General features: G+C 41.8%; 1 protein-coding gene and 2 non-coding genes across 3 annotated transcripts; 2 read left to right on the forward strand and 1 right to left on the reverse strand.

Moving 5' to 3' along the window:
• Positions 1-238: 238 nt before the first annotated feature.
• Positions 239-342, forward strand: LOC112083767. Its single transcript, XR_002897895.1, has one exon. It is a non-coding gene; the product is annotated as a small nucleolar RNA R71 (small nucleolar RNA).
• A 10,708-nt stretch (positions 343-11,050) lies between these two features.
• Positions 11,051-13,414, forward strand: LOC112083510 (zinc finger BED domain-containing protein RICESLEEPER 2-like). The gene is made up of 5 exons (XM_024151539.1): positions 11,051-12,638; positions 12,698-12,749; positions 12,852-12,861; positions 12,947-13,265; positions 13,356-13,414. The coding sequence occupies exons 1-5, from the start codon at positions 11,051-11,053 to the stop codon at positions 13,412-13,414; spliced, it is 2,028 nt and encodes a 675-aa protein (XP_024007307.1).
• Positions 13,415-22,486: 9,072 nt separating this feature from the next.
• LOC112083806 lies at positions 22,487-22,593 on the reverse strand. The gene has a single exon (XR_002897934.1). It is a non-coding gene; the product is annotated as a small nucleolar RNA R71 (small nucleolar RNA).
• Between the last annotated feature and the right edge of the window lie 334 nt (positions 22,594-22,927).

A 22,927-nucleotide genomic window follows, 5' to 3' on the forward strand; every position in this document is an offset into this window, starting at 1 on the left:
AAAGGCTTTTCGCAGGAAAAGATCCTCCTTCCCTGTGGATTCGATCCCTAAGTACTACAATCGATCAGCTGTGCACTTGCGGCTATTGATTTAAATTAGGGTAAAACTTGACACCCTCGACACATCAAGTCACACCACCATCAATCGTCTTTGGTCCAAAATCTCCATTGCTAGCTGTATCAAGCGAAAGTTTGTAACCAAACCTCGGTAAAATGTGTTCAGCAGGCTTGATCCGGGAAATCCATGGTGAGGGCAATCACGTTCTACTCCTTAAAACATTCTCAGGCTTCATAGAAAGGTTCAGTCGGTCCTTTCTGAAAGCTTGAGATCTTTGTTCTCAACAAGTTCGACCTTGACTTAGTATAGAAGTGGTTCAGGAAAGCAGTTTTACATTCTTCCCAATTTGTAATCAATCCTGCAGGCAAAGATTTCAACCAACGGTGAGCTTTGTCTGCTAATGAAAAAGGGAACAACTAACACTTTAAGTAGTCTGCTGGAACTTGGTTCGTTCTCATCATGCTGCAGATTTCTTCAAAGAGCTCGATATGGTCCATTGGATGTTCAGAAAGAACTCCATGGAATTGGTTTTGTTTCACCAATGAGATGATTTGAGGCTTGACTTCAATCAATCCGGTTCGGAAATGGAACTTGAATTGCAGATCGGTTCTGAAAATTTTGAGTAGGTGCATCGAAATCAGCTATGCGATGGTTCCTGGCTTGTCTACGGTGTTGATTTGCTGGCTGCATAGGGCGGTTAGCGCGTCCATTCGGCTGCATCCCCTGGTGGTCACCATCGGCTGCATTGATGGGTGCATCAAGGTCTTCATGTTCTCCTCTCTCGCGGTTTTGATGGTTTCTTGGAGGAACCTCATCCTCTGCTCCATCTTGTCGAGCATGATCACCTCCTATGTGATCGTTCTCTTCATTTTCTCCATGTTCGGACCCATCTTGGTCCATATTAAAAGCTTGGTTAATAGGATATCCAGGCTGGTCGTCGTTGGCCATCCCTTGCGTTCGTCTAACTCTTCGAAGTTCTCTTTCGTGTATGTCTATCTCGTCTAGAATTGGAATGTTTTCTACAGGTCTGCGCCTGGTATTCATGCAATTCAGAGAAAAACAAAAGAAGGGAAAGATAATTCAGCAAAACTTTAAGAAAGAACTAGAGATAAGGTGTCTAGAACAGAAATTAGAACAAGAAAAATAACAAAAAGCAGCGGAACAAGTTTTACCTTTAACAAAAACAAATGGAAGCCGCAAGTGCACAGCTAATCAGTTGTAGTATTTAGGGATCGAATCCACAGAGATATGTGTGCCTGGTATTCTTCTATGATTTCTAACTTTATGTCTAGACTAGATTGGTTTTAGAGGTTGGTTGTTTGTCACGGATTAAACTAAAACAAAAGAAAGCAAATAAATCTATCCTAGAAAGCAAGTAGGAAAATTGAATGAAAGCAAATGAAACAAGCAGAATATCAAACTAAAGTAAATAAAGCGCAGATCTAAATAAACAAGTAAAAATCGATTAGTTTGTAAACTATGGTTAAAAACGCTGAGCTTTTGGGAACTCTACAGGGATCATAATCGGTTTTAACACTAGGGATGATAGATTGGGATTGACGGATATCGAAATATACCGTTCTAGAGCTAGAGTACAGCGATATGACTACGTCACTGTCGTGATCATAACCAATTGTTTCTCGCAACCCTGACCAGTAGGTTTCCACTCTGACCCTAGAAGGGAGAGAACGCAAGAGCTGCACAAGACACGTCAATACTCACGATCTTGCCGCAGGTAGGTTTTGATAACTAAGAGTTTTTAGGCTCTTTGTAGAGGTTATCAATCCCCTGTCTTGTAGTACAAGGGGTTATCAATCCAAACTTGTGTATGAGGCACTAGTCTATGTTACTTGTGATCTTAAGTCAAGATGATCAAACAAGAGTTTTATCTAATCTACTTAACAAGCAAGTAAACATGAAAATGAGGCAAAAGATGAGATTTAAACTAAGTGAGGATGCAAATGATTATGAATAAACTAAGCAAATGATCGGATGATGATGATATATGATAAAGACAGAAGCTTTAGACAGGATAAAAGACTCGGGTGCTTCCAAGCTAGACTAGCAAGTTAATGAATCAGTATTATCAAGCGGTTTCATTTAACATGAACTCAAAGTATGTTAATTTTCTCATGAAAGTATTAAACATCCAAACTGATCCTCTTTCATACCAAAATCCCTTTCGAGAAGCATGAATCAGTCAGCTTTAAGATCCAGTTCAATAGGTCATTTAAGAGAACAAACTATCACTCTCGCGATGAAAGACTCTTAAAACTTTAACAGAGTGGTTCAGACATTTCTACGAACACTTTTGATGCGAGATATGTCTCAGATCTGAACCTCAAGTGATGTGCTTGGATCCAGCTTAGAGATCTTGTCGGTTAAAGAATGAAACATGCAAGACTAGACCCCTAAACTCAGTAAACTATCATGAAAGCACTCTAATCTACCTATCTAAAGCCGCTTAAACGACTACTCACTGATCAAAACGAGCTCACTCAGTCTTTTGCAAGACGTGTTGCTAGTCATGATAAGGAGTTTAATGCTGGAGAATAAAAGAAATAAACAAGAACAAGATTCTGACGTGAAAACAAGATATCGGATTAGATTAGATCCAGTTTCACAAAAGAGACAAGTTCTTAAAGCTAAAACAGGCAGGAAATAAGATAAGATAAAAGATGATTAGGTTTCTGGTCCTCAAAATCTATTTATAGTGAAGGGTAAGCATCGCGAGTCAGCCCGGAACAAACTGGGTACTGAGCTATCTTCTTGGGTCGTCGGGTGAGCGCCACGGTGTGTGAGAGAGTGAAGCCGAGGTCTTGATGCCGAGGGGTGCACGTGAGCAAGGAACAAGATGAAGATCTCATAAAGAACACGTCAAGAACATGCATAAACCCTAGTCTTCAATCCATCTTCACGTGTGTCCTCTAAGTCGCTTTGTTCTTGGTTCTGGGTTCGTGACAAGGGGCCTCGGCATGTAATGCCGAGGAGCTTGGTAGTCGAGGGGTTTAGGAAGACGGAGTCCGGCATGCAATGCCGAGGTCTTTATACCGAGGTGCATGTTCAATACTTAGTTGTTTTCAGCTTCGCTTCTCTTGCATGCATGCCTTGATATCAACATACCGAGGGGTTGGTACGAGGTCTAGCCCAAAATGCTTTTAGGAGATGAGCCTCGGCCTGAGCAATGTCGAGGTAACGATGCCGAGGATAGTAGAAACACTTAGCGCATATCGCAACTCCTTTGGGCTCATATCGACCAACTCGTCTTCCGGAGGCGATAAGTTTCGGCACACGACTCCAAATTGAACGACCTCAGGTGTTCCTGGAAGAGCATTCACAGACCTTGAATATTGATGAAGGCCCCGTAAGCTGGTTCGAGCCGGAAGGACTTCGTCCCACGTAATCTTTGAAACTCATCTGATCGGCTTTCGGATGCATGCGAGACTAGCGTGTCTTCCGGGGTAATATCTCTCTTCTCACAGGTCCGAATTATGTGATTCCAACTGTTCTGGGATCTTGGCTCGATTATCTCCAACTTGTATGAAGACCCCGTAAGCTGGTTCGGACTGGAAGTTTCCCGGCTTCGAGATCTTTGAGGCGCGCGGGTGAAAATGGGATTTAGCCGATAAAAGCTTCCCGCGGAAAGGAAAATGTCCGAGAATCGTATACCGCGGTAAGCTTTTTAGGCGGTAAAAACTTCTCGCCTCGGCATAAAACTTCCCCGGATGGAATTTTCACCCGATACTAATTTTTAGCTGATAACGACCACCCGATAACGATTTTGGCCGATGTTCTGATCCAGCCGGTACGAGTTTTCGCCGAGAAATTCCTCCAAGCGGTTTTCACCATTTTTGGACCTCTTCTTCACCGTTTCCACTCCTGATCCTCCTCTTGAGCTCCAAATAGCTTCCAAAGCACCTGATAAGGACTTCAAAACATGCAAAACTCTTTGGGACCTAATGCAAATCCTAAAACCTATTTCGATGCCTAAAGACTCAATATACATGAGAAAACACATGATATGGACTCTAAAATGCAGCTTAAATGATGCAAAATACAGACATATAAACTTCCCGACACTTGTCCTTTGCTTGTCCTCAAGCAAAAAGAACAAATGAGAGAAAGAGGTTGTAATGCAACGGGAGTTCATATTTCCTTTTAGAGAGAAGTGATCACAACGAGAACTCAAGTTCATGCTCAAATATGCAATGCAAAGCCATACTCAGATATATATATCAACTCAAACAAGGAATCTCCACAGGTTCTTCTCTCTCTCAACTCTTTCACGTTCGTTAAGCTTGTAACCAGGTGGATCATGTTCATGCAAATCAAGTGAATTCATTTAGCTTGGGACTGGGTTTTGATATTAAAATGATCTCAATCAAGTAACTGGTACTCCATGCAAGGGGATCACTCAAAAATTAGTAGACTTTAGTAAAATGCTAAGGGTAAAAAGCAACAGATGCATACAAAGATAGAACTGCATCTACCCCACACCCAAAATGCTTTTCACACTCGCCATTAAACCTCTCAAGACTCTTTCTCTAGTCTACTCACCCTAAATGGCATTTTTCCTTTGACACTCAATCAGCTCTGGTTACTCTCTTCGTTTCATCTCTTAGGGGAATGCTTTCTTTAACAACCACTTAGCGAGTTTCTTTTCTTTAACACACAAGCTCTTCTTTAACCAGGTCTCTTTTTGAATCTTTTCTTTTCTTTCCATGAGGCTCTTTTTATTTCAGCACATGAGCTTTTCTTTTCAGCACACACTCACTTTCTTCCATTAAGCATTCATTCCCCTAGCCAATCTGGTTCTTTCCACTTTCATCACTCAGATTCTTTTCTTTTCAGCTCGCACACTCAAAATCGATGCTCTCACTTTCACCTAAACCTAGACTAGCCCTTGATGTTGGCCAGTGTCTACATGCAGCACTATCTTTGTCGCTCTAAACCCAACACTTTTTACCAAGTCTACTAGAAACAAGGCCTCACAAATCATGCACACAAGAAGGGTGTTTAGGCTTCAAAGTAAGGTTTGGCTAAAGGCAAGGAACTGTCTCAAGATGAGAGATCAGCTATTTGAGCTAGCGAGAGTGATTAAAAGGGGTAAGAAAGCTCAAATATGTATGTGGTACCCATGAATTCACGATGATATGCACAAACATGATAATTAGATGTCAAGTTCAAGGTTCTCACTTAAGCAGAGTTGAGTTCGATTCACACTTGTTTCTCAGATTCAAATCGTTTCAGACTTTGCAAGCACAGAATGAGTTTCACAAGCATATTTAGTTCAAGTTCTCAAGATGATTTACTCTCTAGGAAAAACCCTATCATTACTCTTTGCATTGGTGCAATCCTACATGATGCAACTAGACTCGGTCTTAAAATGCGAAATGCAACTAGAATGAGCATTTTTTGTGAAAATTTTCAGCTTTTTCATATGCACTAAGCTACATGAGACTCAAAATGCAAAAAGTCAAATAAGAGCAAAGAAAACAAGATCAGAAAACACAAAGCTCCTCCCCCACACTTAAATAACACATTCCCTTGTGTTATAAAAGCGTGTGAGAGAAGTAAAAAGAAAAACTAGACAAATGCAAGATGATATATACAAGATGCATATTTACAAGGGTTTGAAGTCGATACCTCAGTCGCTGAGGTCTGATCCCAAGTAGTTTGAGGGATTTGATGTTGAGCAGGACGGTGTGGATTGTCGTGGTGGGCTGCTCTCTGCGGGTTCACGTAGGAATGCCGTGGCTGGATCGATCCAGTCCTCTTTGCCTGGTGGAAACTCAGGGTTCCTCGCGTTTGAGCTTTCTCCAACCTCTTCTTGTGTAACCGGTGCTGTTGAGGTCGCCGAGTTCTTCTCGGGCGAAGATGGTGCGGTGAGTTGCTTGACCTTCTTCTTGAGCTGCCTTACACAGTCCACCAACGCATGAATGGTCTTGTCTTGCCACTTACACCACTTTTGGAGGGTGTTAACTCTCGAGTACAGCTTCTTGGTGTGGTATTCAGGTTCTCCCCACACGTACGGATCAAAATGGTATCAGCCAGCCCCTATTCTTCTCTCAGAGGTTCTTGGTTCCTCATTCTCACACCCGGCTGTTCCATGTTCGTTCGGAGGTTTACTAGACGCGGCCTGTTCTTCCTTGGTGCACTTGCGCATCGGTGGATCAAAAAGAGGGTTGTACAACTGATCTTTGAGCACGTAGAAAGAGACATTACATTGCTCATGTAACATGGTGAGGGCTCGGTTAGGCAAGAAAACTTGCGTGCCGTCTCTGTGTATCAGCGTGAAGTTGTAAACCCACTTGTTCCTTGCCTTGCCTCCGAAGAAACCGCTCTTGTGATATGTCTATATTTTGCATCATTCAGGCTGAATTTTAGGGTCCATATCATGTGTTTTCTCATGTATATTGAGTCTTTAGGCATCAAAATAGGTTTTAGGACTTGCATTAGGTCCCAAAGAGTTTTGCATGTTTTGAAGTCTTTATCAGGTGCTTTGGAGGCTATTTGGAGCTCAAGAGGAGGATCAGGAATGAAAACGGTGAAGAAAAAGGTCAAAAATAGTGAAAACCGCTTGGAGAAATTTCTCGGCGAAAATTCGTACCGGCTGGACCGAAACATCGGCCAAAATCGCTATCGGGTGGTCGTTATCGGCTAAAAATTAGTATCGGGTGAAAATTCCATAGGGTGAAGTTTTACGCCGAGGCGAGAAGTTTTATCGGCTACAAAGCTTACCGCGGTACATGATTCTCGGACATTTTCCTTACCGCGGGAAGAATTTCTCGGCTAAAACCTATTTTCACCTGCGTGCTTCAAAGATCACCAATCCGGGGAACCTTCCAGTCCGAATCAGTTGACGGGGTCTTCATCAAATTTGGAGATAATCAAGCCAAGATCCCAGAACAATTGGAATCACGCAAGTCGGACCAGTAAGAAGAGAGATATCGCCTCCGGAAGACACGCCTGTCTCGCATGCACCCGAAAGCCGATCAGCTGAGCTTCAAAGATTACGTGGGACGAAGCCCTTCCGATTCGAACCAGTTTACAGGGCCTTCATCAATATTCAAGTTCTATGAATTCTCTTTCCGAACGCCTAAAGTCGCTCAATTCGGAGTGGTGGTTTGGAAGATACCGTCTCCAGAGTACACATCGGTCTAAAAGCTGTACTTTCCGGTCATTTCAATGCGGTGCAAAGATGAGCAATCCAGGGAGCCTTCCACTTCCCAAGCTCCGATGGTTTCTACACAAACGTTTGAGCTGAATGAGTCATCTTGACTATGGAACTGGTTTCAAAGCATTTGGAGTTGTGCGCTGAAAGTTATTGCCTCCGGAAGACAAGTTGGTCGATATGAGCCCAAATGAGTTGCGATACGCGCTAAGTATTCTCTCAAGCCTCAGCATCATTACCACGACATTGCTAAGCCGAGGCTCACCTTTTGAAAGCATTTTTGGTCTAAACCTCGTACCAACCTGATGAGGATATGCAACCTGAACCGGATCTAACCGAGCCTCAACTCCAAGATATCGAAGTTCCAACAATGCATGAAGGACCAATAACATGGGCAAGAGCTAGAATACTTCAACACAAGTATAATCAAAGCCTCCAAGCCGCAGCTAAAGAGATACCAAGAGAAGATCAAGAGCAATGCCAAGAAGAGACGGTTAACAAGGGCCATTGTCTACAAGCTTGGGCCGAGACATTTCAAGAGTTCTCATCAACCCACAACAGCCCAAAGAACCAGGACGTCTGGCCTCTTTTACCAAGTCAAGCCCAAGTTCAAGTGCTTAGCATCTCAAGAATGAATCAAGACGCTTAAAGAGGGATGTTCAAGTTCGGTCAAAGACAAGACACGCTAATCATGGTCAAAAATAAGGTAAGTCTTTCATTTCATTTGACTAACGAATTTCCTTGTCTTTGTTGTGTTGCAGCCGAGAGAATATAGTCTAGACTTTAGCTTAGTAGTTTGAATTTTCCTTTATAGTTTTCCTTGTTTATTTTCCTTTGATGTTGCACCTTTCCTTTTCAAGTCCTGTCGCATTGAGTCTTTTTTTTCTCTTGAGTCTAAGCCGCTTAGACATTATATAAGTCCCTTTACGGCCGTGTAACTTTTCAACTTTGATCATCAATAAAATCGAACTTTTCTTTCAAGCTTTTCTCAGCAAAGAAAACTTGTTAAACCTCTTTGTTCTAGTCGATACCAGTCCCTCCTAGACCAAAGATCTCTTGTGTTTTATCATAAGCCTTTCACAGTTTGTGTGGTGCACCTCATTCTTTTGTTACTTAACCGATCCTCCAGACGATTCCCTGGTTAGAGAAGCTCGACCATTGAATCAACCCTTGGCCGTTAAACCAAGCTTTGTGTTCCGAGATCATACAAGCCTTGAGACAGCCCTGAGCTTGTATCATTTTTGGTATCAGAGCTGAAGTTCCTTTCAGCCCAGGTTTTATCCTTCCGACTCTGTCTATTTCAATTCTGTTCTTCCTTGTTTTGTTTTAATTCATAGCATCATTACAAAAAAAAAAGAATTATCATATAGTTTGTCATTATCATTCAAAAATCCCAAAAGAACAATATCATCTAGCTTTCATTGCATTTAGTTTCAAGTTTTCTGTCATATCATCTCATTGTTCATCGAACTGTTTCTTATTTTCTAAGTTATTGCATCAAGAAAAGTCAAAAAAAAAAAAAATTTAGTCTTAGTTTGCTGCATCAAGTTTAGGCGTATTAGTTAACTTTCCATTTTTGCTTTCAATCACGTCCTGCATTAGTATCTCGTCTGGTCCTTTGTATTAGACAGTCAGCCTTAGTTTCCTTAATTGCGTTTCCATTATTCTTTCATCAAGTTTTTTTTTTTTAAAAAAGAGAGCATAAGTTCATTTTTATTTCGAAGTTTTCCATTTATTGTCCTTGTATCTTTAACTTTTGTTTAGGACTAAACCAATTCCTGCTTTATCTTTATTTTAGAGAAATAAACCATGGGAGAAGCGAGTAGCAATACTCAAGACGCCCTTCACCAACTGATAGCCTCCATGAGAGATGAGATCAAAGCTCTAAGACAAGACTTTGGAGACCGACTCAGCCGTGTGGAGCAAGCACCAAGGGTGACCTTGCAACCAACTCGAAATCTTGGAGGTTTGGGCACTGGTTTTACTGCTACTCAACACACCGGAGACAATTCGAGGCACAATGGGATCCGCATCAACGAGCCTAACAATACACCATTAGCTGATGATGACTCTTCTCAAGATGACGAACCAAACCACCGGCGTCCAAGGAACCGAGGCACAAGGAGACGTGTGCCGCAAGACGACTATGGAGAACAAGATGAAGACGAGTTCCACCCTTCTACGAGACCAAATCAGCATCATATCAAGCTGACCGCACCAAGTTTTGCAGGAAAAGTTGATCCCGAAGCATACCTAGATTGAGAGAAAAGGATGGATCACATCTTTGATTACTATAACCATCCAGGTCCAAAGAGAGTAGCCTTGGCGGTAGCACAACTCACAGACAACGCCCTTATCTGGTGGGACAGGGTGATATCAGACCGCAAAAGAAACCGTCTCAGAGCCAAAGACTCATGGATCGACATGAAAGATCTATTAAGACAAAGGTATGTTCCTCCTCACTTTCATAGAGACTTACAACAACATTTCCGTGGTCTTAAGCAGGGAACTAGGTCTGTGGAGGAAAATTATGAGGAGTTTGAACGGCTGAGAAACCGTTTGGAGCTCAATGATGATGAGGAAGCTCTTATGGCACAGTTCGTCGACGGTCTACAAGAGAGACTTAGCCGCAAAGTGGAGAGACAGGTCTATCAAGATTTCAAGGATCTTTTCCATTTAGCTGTTCAAGCTGAGCAACACATCAAAAAGAAAACCATGAGTGCCAGAAACCGACCTCACACTGCATGGACGTCAAACACAAACAAGCCAATAGACAAAGGCAAAGGCATAGAAGTTGATTCTCGGTTCAAAGGCAAAGCTGTTGAGACTAGCAAAGATACTAGACTAGAGCTCGGTAAGACTTCTAATCCTCAGAGATCTAGAGATTTCACTTGTTTTAAATGCAGGGGAAGGGGGCACATATCAAGAGAAGGCCCGAACCAGCGAGTGATAGAGCTGTAAATTGGTCGGGCTGACCATGGGCGTGGCCCAATTCATAGCTTTATGGTCGGACTAAACAAAGGCCCAACACAGATATGGCCCTCTTGGGCCTACACCCGACGAAACCGCGGTCCAAATCGGGTTAGACCCGATACCTTTGATTTCTTCGATTTCGTCGATCTCTCCTTCACCGATTTCTTCGATTTCGTCGACCTGGGTTTAGCAAGTTTTTTGTTGTGGGTTTTTTCGATTTCGTCGATCTCTCCTTCACCTCTCTCTCTGCGGCGAGAATCAGGTTATCAGGTAAAGTTTCTGTTTTTGTTCCCTTTTCCATCTTTCCTTCTTCTGGGCTTTTGTTCAAATGATTTCTCAATTTCTTGTTTCAGCTTGAAAGTGTTGTTTTACGAATGGATCTGTTAATGTCAGAACAGATCAATTTGTTTTAGTTTCTCTTGTGGTGATGCTTCCTCTTTCGTCAATTTGGATGAATTCGTTAGATTAGATTAGAAATGCTTATCTGCTTGGAAATGACTGGTGATTTGATTCATAGAATTGTTTCATATTATTGTTTTTGGTATGCAACATGAATCATTTTGGCTGATTGCAACATGAATTTTTTCACATTATTGCTCATCATCTGATTGCGTTCTTCCATAATTGTAGAAGAAAAGCTTTTGTGAATTTTCATTTCATACTGAAAAAGCTTTGTTCTGACAATGTCTAAGCTAGAGCCCGTTTGTTAATGCATTGCTCTAACACTGGATTAAGTTTTGTGTCTACTTTTGTTGATTTGTTTACTGTACTAAACTGTGGTATGTTCTTGTTGCTTATATGGGTTCTTACAAATCTATCTTCTTCTTGTTTTGTTGTTTCAACAGAATGGAAGATATAAGATTGAATGATGAAGACAGTTGTTTCATGGATACTGAAATGGATCATCAAGTGGTGGATGAAGATACCGAACCTCCAGAAAATTTAGAGAAAAATGAAGGTACACGAAAAACCAGAGCTCATTCTAGTCGTAGAGTATCTAAGTGCTGGAAAAAGTTTACCATAATAGGTGGTAAACTACCTGATGGAAAGTATGACGTTAGGTGCAATTATTGCAAGAAGCATTACTTTTTAGATCTTCACAGAAATGGAACCACCACTCTACTTAGGCATATGAGAGTTTGTGCTAAAACCCCTGGAAGTACCCCTAGAAGCTCTCGGAAATTGGATATGGATGTCTTCCGGGAAATGATAGCAATGGCTATTATTGAACATAACTTGCCATATTCTTTTGTTGAGTACAAAAGAATCAGAATGGCTTTCACTTATGCTAATTCTACTATTCAGTTTTGGAGTAGAAATACAGCAGCTTCTGATGTTTTAAGCATCTATGAGAAAGAGAAACAGAAGCTTAAGAAAGTCTTGTCTGATATTCCAAATAGGGTGTCTTTAACAACTGACCTTTGGAGGGCCATTACCATAGAAGGATATCTTTGTTTAACCGTTCATTACATTGATTCTCACTGGAAACTGAAGACGAAGATTCTTTCTTTCTTTGCATTTCCTCCTCCACACACAGGAATAGCTATTTCGATGAGACTGATTGAATTGCTAAAAGAATGGGGTTTAGAAAAGAAAGTCTTCTGTCTGACTGTAGATATTGCTTCTTCTAATGATTCTATGCAAAGCATTATGAAAAGGCAACTTCAGAAAGATCTAGTATGCAATGGAGAGTTCTTCCATGTCCGGTGTTCAGCACACATTCTAAATCTTATTGTGCAAGTTGGATTGTCAGTGATTGGTGAAGCTCTGCACAAGATTAGAGAGAGTGTGAAGTTTATAAAAGGGTCTGAAAGCAGAGAGATTATGTTTCAGAACTGCATGGAAACGGTTGGAATTCAAGGCAAAGAAAGTCTTGTTTTGGATGTTGCTACACGCTGGAACTCAACACATCTCATGCTAGTTAGAGCTTTAAAGTTCAAATATGCTTTAGGTAACCTTGCTGATGTAGAACCAAGTTATACAAGTTGTCCAAGTGCTTTAGAGTGGAGCAGAGCAGAACTGATAGCTGACTTCTTGAACCCATTTTCTGAAATGACGAAGCTTATTTCCGGCTCTTCATACCCGACTGCAAATTTGTACTTTATACAGGATTGGAAGATAGAAAACTGGTTGCGAGCTCATGAACTGTCTACTGATGGGATTATTTCTGATATGGTGGAAGTTATGCAAGAGAAATTTGACAAATATTGGGAAGAGTACAGTGACATACTAGCAATTGCAGCAGTTCTTGATCCAAGAATGAAATTTGCAGTGTTGGAATACTGTTACACTACTTTGGATCCAATCACCAGTAAGAACAGATTGCAACATGTAAGATCAAAGATGTATAAGCTATTCAAAGCTTATCAAAAAAACCAAAGAAACAATGTTGCTGCAGCCACTTCACAGACTTTGCCAGAAGATATTCCTGCCGGTTATAGTGTAAGTTTCTTACTGAAACTGCTGTGTTTTTAATGTGTCGAATGTTTCTAGTGACTTCTGATGATGAGTCTTATGTTTCTGCCGGTTATGATGTGTCATCTAGGTTTTCCTGTAAGCTCCTCCTTTCTTTCTTATTTCTCAATTCCTGTTTTGGTGCTGTGAGGAACTTTTTCCATCTGGGTAATTTTGTTCTTGTGAATCTCAGTTTGTATCAGGTTCCTTTTAAGCGTCTCAAAAACCTCTTTTTGAGCAATGGTTTTTGATGATGTTTCTAATGTGTCAAATTTGTTTGATTCTCAGGGATTCTATGCTTTTTTTGCTCAAAAAGCTGGTGGTAGTGGAAAGTCTGCTCTTGATATGTATTTGGATGAACCCGTTATGGATATGGTTGCACATAAAGACATGAATGTGTTAACATATTGGAGGGACAACTCTTCTCGTTTTAAGGAGCTGTCTTGTATGGCGTGTGATGTTTTGAGCATTCCAATAACAACAGTTGCCTCAGAATCCTCTTTTAGTATAGGTAGTAGAATACTTAATAAGTATAGAAGCTCTTTATTACCAACTAATGTTCAAGCCTTGGTTTGTGCAAGAAACTGGTTAAAAGGCTTTCCAATAGGTAAGTTTCTTCCTTCATCATTCTGATTTTTGATGATATATCAAATACAGTTCTTCTCTTACATCATGTTATGGTTTTAAATATTTTCAGAGGATGAGACAGAAGAGGAGAACAAAGAGGAGGTCGAAGAGGAGCAAGAAGAATCTTAAGGAAACAAGGCAGAAGAGGAGAGCAAAGAGGAGTTTGTTTATGATTGTGTTAAGTGAATTCAGTTTACATTAACGTTCATCTTTACTTTGTGTTAAGTGAACAAAGAGGAGTTTTTTTTTACTTTTGGATTCTTTGTGTTAAGTGAACAAAGAGGAGTTTTTTTTTTACTTTTGGATTCTTTGTGTTAAGTGAACAAAGAGGAGTTTTTTTTTTACTTTTGGATTCTTTTTCTACTTTTTATTATCATGCATATTATTCATCTTTACATTAACGTTCATATAGTTTTGAATCTTCTACTTATGAATTTCATTATCAGATTTCTTTTTGTCCATGGTCTTGTCCAATTGGACATGGTCCAGTTGGGCTTGGTCCTTTTTGGACTTGGTCCTTTTTAGACTTGGTTATTTTTTGTCCAAGATTAGAAAAGGTCCAACTGGACAAAGACCACATGGTTGTGGACAGCCCAATTTACAGGACTAGCGAGTGATGCTTGTGACCGAATCCAGAGACTATGAATCTCAAGACGAGGCAGAGACTGAGCCTCTAGAGGAGTATGGTGACATTGAATACCCTGATACTGGCGAGCTCCTTGTCACAAGACGTACATTAAGTGCAATGGTGGAACCTTCCGAAACTATTCAGCGTGAGAACATTTTTCACACCCGTTGCACCATCAAAGGCAAGGTATAAAATCTCATCATTGATGGTGGGTCTTGCACCAATGTTGCCAGTGCTCACATGGTCGATAAGTTAGGCCTTGAGAGAACTAAACACCCTCGGACTTATAAGCTAAGGTGGCTCGATGACAAGGTAGAACTTAAGATCAGTGATCAAGTATCTATACCTTTTAGTATTGGTCGATATCAGGATCAAGTAATTTGTGATGTTGTTCCCACGCAAGCTGGACATTTGTTATTAGGTAGACCTTGGCAATTTGATAGAGAAACTAAGCATGATGGTAGAACTAATATGTATACCTTTGTGCATAACAAGAGGAAAGTTAGCTTAGCACCTCTCACGCCATCACAAGTGCATGACTTTCAAATGCAAATGCTCAAAGAAAAAGAAAATCATTCTAAGTCCAATTTTCTTATTCAACGTATTCATGTAAAAAGAGCTATTGCGTCCAAACACACAATGCTACTAATGATCTTTAAAGAGCTTTTGAGCGCAGGTTTTGGAGAACTCGATCTACCACCCGAAGTTGTTACTTTACTTGACAGGTTTAGGGACGTGTTCCCTGATGAGATGCCTGAAGGACTGCCACCAATAAGGGGCATAGAACACCAAATTGATTTCATACCAGGAGCCGCATTACCAAATAAGCCGGCTTACCGTATGAGCCCTGAAGAGTCTAAAGAATTGGAGAAACAAGTCAAAGAGCTATTAGACAAGGGATATGTAAGGGAGAGCCTCAGCCCGTGTGCTGTACCAGTTCTGTTGGTGCCAAAGAACGACGGGTCATGGCGCATGTGTGTCGATTGTTGAGCCATCAACAACATTACCATCAAATATAGGCACCCGATCCCAAGACTAGACGACATGCTTGATGAGCTTAGTGGAGCTACTCTATTCTCCAAAATCGATCTCAGGAGTGGTTATCATCAAGTGCGAATGAAAGAAGGAGATGAGTGGAAAACTGCCTTCAAGACCAAGCAAGGTCTTTATGAATGGATGGTGATGCCATTCGGACTCACCAATGCACCAAGTACCTTTATGCGACTAATGAACCAAGTTCTTAGAGCATACATCAGTAAGTTTGTTGTGGTTTACTTTGATGATATTTTAGTATACAGCAAATGTTTATCTGATCATGTGTCACATCTTGAGCTTGTATTAAAGACTCTTAGACAAGAGGGACTTTATGCAAACTTAAAGAAGTGCACATTCTGCACTGATAAGCTGGTTTTTCTAGGTTTTATTGTGAGCTCACAGGGTTTACAGGTTGATGAAGAGAAGGTTAAGGCAATCAAGGAATGGCCGACTCCAACAAACTTAAGCCAAGTGAGGAGCTTTCACGGCTTGGCCAGTTTTTATCGACGCTTTGTTAGGGACTTTAGCAGTATAGCCGCACCTCTCACAGCTGTGGTCAAGAAGAGTGTGGGATTCACTTGGGGAAGAGAGCAACAAGCCGCATTTGACACACTCAAGGAGAATCTCACTGAGGCACCGGTTCTAGTCTTACCTGATTTCAACAAGACCTTTGAAGTGGAGTGTGATGCATCAGGGATCGGTGTGGGAGCTGTCTTAACCCAAGGAGGCAAACCTGTAGCCTTTTTCAGTGAAAAGCTAGGAGGAGCGACGCTTAACTACCCTACATATGACAAAGAGTTATATGCCTTGGTGCGAGCCTTAGAGACTTGGCAACACTATCTCATGTCAAGGGAGTTTGTAGTGCACATAGACCATGAGACCCTCAAGCATCTTAGGGGACAGACACACCTAAAGAGGAGACACGCGAGGTGGATGGAGTTCATTGATACTTTCCCCTACATCATTAAATACAAGAAGGGAAAAGACAACATTGTAGCCGATGCCTTATCAAGAAGACATGCGCTTATTGCTACGATGGAAGCCAAAGTTATGGGGTTTAAGTTCATAAAAGACCTCTACAAAGAAGATCCCGAGTTTGGAGACAGCTTCAAGGAGTGTAATAATGGAGCCCATGGCAAATTTTATATCTTCGAAGGCTTTATGTTTAGAGATAAAAGGCTTTGCATACCGCAATGCTCACTTAGAGACCTGATCGTCCGAGAAGCACATGGAGGAGCTCTAATGGGTCACTTTGGGGTACATAAGACACTAGCTGTGGTGATAGAACACTTCTACTGGCCGCACCTCAAGAAAACCATAGAAGCTCATTGTGCAAGATTTGTAGTGTGCAAGAAAGCTAAGTCAAGAGTCTATCCCCACGGCCTGTACATACCCCTACCTATTCCGACAGCACCTTGGGTCGATTTATCAATGGATTTTGTGCTTGGGCTTCCAAAGATCAACCACAAGGAGTCAATTTTTGTAGTGGTGGACAGATTTCCCAAGATGCCACACTTTATACCTTGTGCTAAGGTGAATGATGCAACCAAGACGGCTGATCTATTCTTTAAAGAGGTGGTACGTCTACATGGAGGGCCAAGGACTATAGTATCAGACCGAGACAGCAAATTTCTAAGCCATTTCTGGAGAATCTTGTGGAAGAAGCTAGGGACAAAGCTCTTATTCTCAACGACATGCCACCCTCAAACTGATGGGCAAACCGAGGTGGTAAATAGAACTCTATCTGCCCTACTCCGAGTTACCATTGGAAAGAATCTGAAGAATTGGCTGGAGTGTATTCCTTTTATCGAGTTTTCTTACAATAGAGCTCAGCACTCGGAAACAAAGATGTTCCCATTTGAAATAGTCTATGGTTTCAACCCTACTACACCATTGGAGCTCACACCATTGCCCCCAGCTGAAGCCGTGAGTCTAGAAGGGGAACAGAAAGCTGAATTTGTCAAGAAGCTACACCTAAAGGCCAAAGAGAACTTAGAGAAAAGAACCGAGCAATATGAGAGGCATGCGAACAAAGGCCGCAAGGAGATGGTATTTGAACCTGGAGAATGGATTTGGCTACACATGCGGCATGAAAGATTTCCAAATCAAAGGAGTTCTAAGCTTGCACCGAGAGGAGATGGCCCCTTCAAGATCCTAGAGAAGATCAACAACAATGCCTACAAGCTTGAGTTACCAGGTGAGTTCAATGTGTCTTCTACTTTTAATGTATCTGATTTATCTCCTTATCTTGCAGATGAACCAGTTTTGACCTCAAAACCTCATCAAGGGGGAGGGAAGGATGAGGACATGCAACCTGAACCGGATCTAACCAAGCTTCAACTCCAAGATATCAAAGTTCCAACAATGCATGAAGGACCAATAACAAGGGCAAGAGCTAGAATACTTCAACACAAGTATAATCAAAGCCTACAGGCCGCAGTGATAGATAAGACTTTTAAGGGTCTCAGGGCTATCAATCCCCTTGTCAATGTAGTACAAAGAGGTTTATCAATCCAGATGTGGTGTTAGACACTAAGCTATATGATCAAGTTCTTAATTCAAGCAAACAAGAATAGGTTTTGATTAATCTAGAGACAACTATAAACATAAACAGGTTTAAAGACAAATGACAATGACAAATGATGTGAATATGATATGATGGAGGCATGAGATTCTAGACATGATAGTTGGTTAGGGTGCCTTGGTGTTAAACTAGAAATGCTAATGACAATGATGAGACATGATTCAAATGATTAAGAACTCTAATCTAGGTTAATCCTCTCATGAAGGTATTAACCCCTATACTAATCCATTTTCAAACCAAATTCCCATTTGTGAAACATGAATCAATATGCATTAACAAACAGCTCTTAATGATCATTCAAGCATTTAACAAATCATTCCCATGATGAAAAATTACTTAAACCTCTAACACAACTCTTTCAGGAATTTCATCAAACACTTTTGGTGCATGAAATTCCCAGAATCTAGATCTCAAGTGATTATCAAGGATTTAGCATAGAGAACAGCTGTTTAGAGAGATGAATCAATGAATCTAGCCCTAAGCACTCCTAATCTAACACTTTAGCACTCTAACCTACACATCTAGAACCTCATTAAGGTGACTACTCACTAATCATACTAATCTCTCTTAAACTTTTGCAAGTTGAGTAGATTAGCATGATTAATGATGAGAAATGGAGATGGAGATGATAGATTCAAAAGAAAACAGCTTTAAACACCCAGATCTCCTTAAACTCTCTTGATTAAACACTCAAATAAAGATATTTCTCTTCTTAATGGAGTCTTTTCACCAAAAAGGCAAGAGACAAAGGGAATAAAACTTAGTTCTCCCCCAAAAAACCCTAAAAAGTATTTATACCTTCTTAAAAACGAACCGGGTCAGCCCGGAACAAACCGGGTCCTGACCCGGCTTTAATGGATAAAGTGGGAAAAGCTGCGGGTCGGTTCAGTATGTCCCAGGCCGCACACCTAAGTCGCAGTAGATGAAGACTTGTCTTGTGAGGCTTGAATCACCTTGTCGGAGCCGCACGCCTATCTAGGAGTAAATTGCGAGTGTTTCTGCGGCATGGTCTCCTTCCTCTCCAACTCGCAGGGCTGAGCCGGTTTCTGGGGGATGTAGAAACTGTGCGGGTTGGTCTCTATTGCACTTAGGTCGCAGGCTCAAGTCGGAGTGAATTCCGAGTGATCGTGCGGCATAGATCCAGGCGCGGATGACTCGCATGCCTAAGTCGCACGATTGTGGACTTGGCATTTCTCTTGCTCGGGAGCTCCAGACCTCTTCCAGTGATAGTTTACCCGCACATTTCAACTCGCAGCATCAGCATTCAGGTGTTCATCTTCAGGCCTGCGGGTTAACCAAGTCGCAAGACCATCTCGCAGCATCCAGAGCAGCTTAGATCACTTCGCATTCCGGAGAGTGTAACTCCTGTGATACTTGTCCGAATTGAATGATTTCGGTTGCAGAAGACAGAGGACTCATTTATCTCCAACTTTTGTGAAGGAAGTTTCAGTGCTTGGGAGGTGGAAGGCTTCCTGGAGGGCACATCTTTGCAGTGCATGTATACGACCAGAGAGAGGCGTCTAGACATGTGTCCATTCCGGAGGCCGTATCTTCCTGCTCATAGATCCGAATTGAATGCTCTTGGACGTTCTGGAAAGAAAACTCAAATGTCTCTGATTCTCATGAAGGACCCGGAAGCTGAATCGGCCTGGAAGTGCACCGTCCTTCGCATCCTTCAGAACTGATCTGCTCGGTCCGGAATACCTGCGAGACAGGGGTTTCTTCCGACGAGCTTATCTCTCTGCTCACGCGTCCGAATTCTACGATTCCAATTGCTATGAGACCGTGCTTCAATGCTCTCCAACTTCTATGAAGGACCCGCCATCTGAATCGGACCGGAAGGCTCCCCGGACAGGTGATTTCTGAGACTCGTTCGCACCCGGAGATTTTGGCCGATATACTTAATTCGCGGTACGTGAAAATGGCCGGTAAAGCTTCCCGCGGTACATGAAAATGGCCGGTAAAACCTTCCTGGCCAGCGAGAATGGCCGATAACCTCCATAGACTCAAGTTTTCCACTTTTTCAAGCTCTGCTCACCATTCCACCTCCTGGATTCATCTTTTCAGCTCCATAATCACCTGATAGACACTCAAAACATGCAAAGACTCATTGGGACCTAATGCATCTCCTAAGTTCTAAAACAAACCCTAGGGACCTAAAATACATGAAATAAAACATGATTTGGAATGATTTATGCAACCTAAATGATGCAAATTATGAACATATCACGCAGCTAAAGAGATAACAAGAGAAGATCAAGAGCAATGCCAAGAAGAGACGGTTAGCAAGGGCCATTGTCTACAAGCTTGGGCCGAGACATTTCAAGAGTTCTCATCAACCCACAACAGCCCAAAGAACCAGGACGTCTGGCCTCTTTTACCAAGTCAAGCCCAAGTTCAAGTGCTTAGCATCTCAAGAATGAATCAAGATGCTTAAAGAGGGATGTCCAAGTTCGGTCAAAGACAAGACACGCTAATCATGGTCACAAATAAGGTAAGTCTTTCATTTCATTTGACTAACGAATTTCCTTGTCTTTGTTGTGTTGCAGCCGAGAGAATATAGTCTAGACTTTAGCTTAGTAGTTTGAATTTTCCTTTATAGTTTTCCTTGTTTATTTCCCTTTGATCTTGCACCTTTCCTTTTCAAGTCCTGTCGCATTGAGTCCTTTTTTTCTCTTGAGTCTAAGCCGCTTGGACATTATATAAGTCCCTTTACGGCCGTGTAACTTTTCAACTTTGATCATCAATAAAATCAAACTTTTCTTTCAAGCTTTTCTCAACAAAGAAAACTTGTTAAACCTCTTTGTTCTAGTCGAGACCAGTCCCTCCTAGACCAAAGATCTCTTGTGTTTTATCATAAGCCTTTCACAGCTTGTGTGGTGCACCTCATTCCCTTGTTACTTAACCTATCCTCCAGACGATTCCGTGGTTAGAGAAGCTCGACCATTGAATCAACCCTTGGCCGTTAAACCAATCTTTTTGTTCCGAAATCATACAAGTCTTGAGACAGCCCTGAGCTTGTATCACAACCCCTCGATATGTTGATATCAAGGCATGCATGCAAAAGGAGCAAAGATGAAATTGACTAAGTGTTGAACATATACCTCGGTATCAAGACCTCAGCGTTGCATGCCAGACTCTGTTCTCCAGAACCCCTTGACTACCAAGCTCCACGGCATTACATGGCGAGGCCCCTTGTCACAACTCCAGAATCAAGAACAAGGTGACTTAAGAGAACACACGTAAAGATGGATCGAAGACTAGGGTTCATGCATGTTCTTGACGTGTTCTTCACGAAATCTCCATCTTGATCTTTGCTCACGTGCACCTCTCGGCATCAAGACCTCGGCTTCACTCTCCCACACGCCGTGGTGCTCACCCAACAACCCAAGAAGATGGCTCAGTACCCGGTTTGTTCTGGGCTGACCCGCAACACTTTCCCTTCACTATAAATAGATTTTAGGACCAGAAACCTAATCATCTTATCTCTTATCATTTTTTAGCTTTAAGAACTTGCCTCTTTTGTGAAACTTGATTAATCTAACCCGATATCTCGTTTTTGCATCAGAATCTTGTTCTTGCTTTATTTCTTTTATTCTCCAGCAATAAACTCCTTATCATGACTAGCTACACGTCTTGCAAAGGACTTAATGAGCTTGTTATGATCAGTGAGTAGTCGTTTAAGCGGCTTTAGATAGGTAGATTAGGGTGCTTTCATGATAGATTAGTGAGTTTAGGGGTCTACTCTTGCATGTTTCATTCTTTAACCGAAGAGATCTCTAAGCTGGATCCAAGCACATCACTTGAGGTTCAGATCTGAGACATATCTCGCATCAAAAGTGTTTGTAGAAATGTCTGAACCACTCGGTTAAGGGTTTAAGAGTCTTTCATCGCGAGAGTGATAGTTTGTTCTCTTAAATGACTTATTGAACTGAATCTTAATGCTGACTGATTCATGCTTCTCAAAAGGGATTTTGGTATGAAAGAGGATCAGTTTAGATGTTTAATACTTTCATGAGAAGATTAACATACTTTGAGTTCATGTTAAATGAAACCGCTTGATAAATCTGATTCATTAACTTACTAGTCTAGCTTGGAAGCACCCGAGTCATGTATCCTGTCTAAAGCCTCTGCCTTTATCATATATCATCATCATCCGAATCATTTGTTTATTTACTATTGATCACCTGCATCTTCAGCTAGTTTAAATCTCATCTTTTACTCTTTTGCAAGTTCTAGCTTTGCTTTCAGGTGCATGAAAACCAGATCTCGCAGCACAGAACCGCCTCTCCCTTACGACAATAACATCAACAGGATTGAAAGGCGAGCTCGCGAGAGAGAATGGCACTTTGAAAGGCTTGGAATGGCAGAACAGCAAAGGATAGAGCAACAAGCTCAAGATGCCGAGCACCAGGCTCAGGCTAATCAAGCGCAGGCAGAAAGAAATGAACAACAAGCCTTTGTTAACCAACAACAAGCTCAAAGAAATGAAAGGCTTGCTCACCAGAATCAAAATCAAGCCAATAGAAATGAACAGCAAGCACATCATGTTCATCCGCCTCCGCCACCAGCTCAGAGACAACCTCCTCCGGTCTTTGTTGGCAAAAACGACCGAGCTAACGCTCACCAATATAGAGCCGGGATTCAGGCACCTCCCGTGCAAAACAACAACTTTGAAGTTAAAGCTTCCCTGCTCAATATGGTGCAGAACACCAAGTTTCACGGTCTACCCGGAGAGGACCCTCTTGAGCATCTTGATCAATTTGATCGGGTCTGCGACTTGACAAAGACTAATGGCGTGTCAGAAGATAGCTTCAAGCTGCGCCTGTTCCCATTCAGCCTCGGTGATAAAGCTCACCAGTGGGAAAAGAACCTCCCGAGGGGTTCTATACAAACATGGGAGCAGTGTAAACTGGCATTCTTATCAAAGTTCTTCTCCACATCACGCACGGCCAAGCTCAGGAATCAGATCTCAAGTCTCACACAGCACAACAACGAGAGCTTTAGTGAAGCTTGGGAACGGTTCAGGAGCTATACAAACCAATGCCCACACCACGGATTCTCGGAGGCATCCCTCCTGAGTACTCTATACCAAGGGGCCCTCCCCAAGATCAGAAACCAACTCGATCGGCCTCAAATGGAAATTTTCTTGGGAAGGAGATCAATGCGGCAATGGAACTAGTGGAGAACCTCGCCATGTCCAATGACACGTATGGTGAAGATTTTGACAGGGCAAACTGTTCAGAAGGATCTAGTGAAGAACAGCGCATGAAGAAGGATATAAGAGAGCTACAGAGCAAGCTTGACAAAGTTCTAATGGCTACACAAAAGCCAATACACTTTGTCGGCGAGTTTGATGAGCAAGGGCCGAGTTTTGATAATGTCAATGAAGATG

Source organism: Eutrema salsugineum, unplaced genomic scaffold, assembly GCF_000478725.1.
Source record: "Eutrema salsugineum unplaced genomic scaffold, Eutsalg1_0 scaffold_6, whole genome shotgun sequence".
In the NCBI taxonomy this organism is placed as follows: Eukaryota; Viridiplantae; Streptophyta; class Magnoliopsida; order Brassicales; family Brassicaceae; genus Eutrema; species Eutrema salsugineum.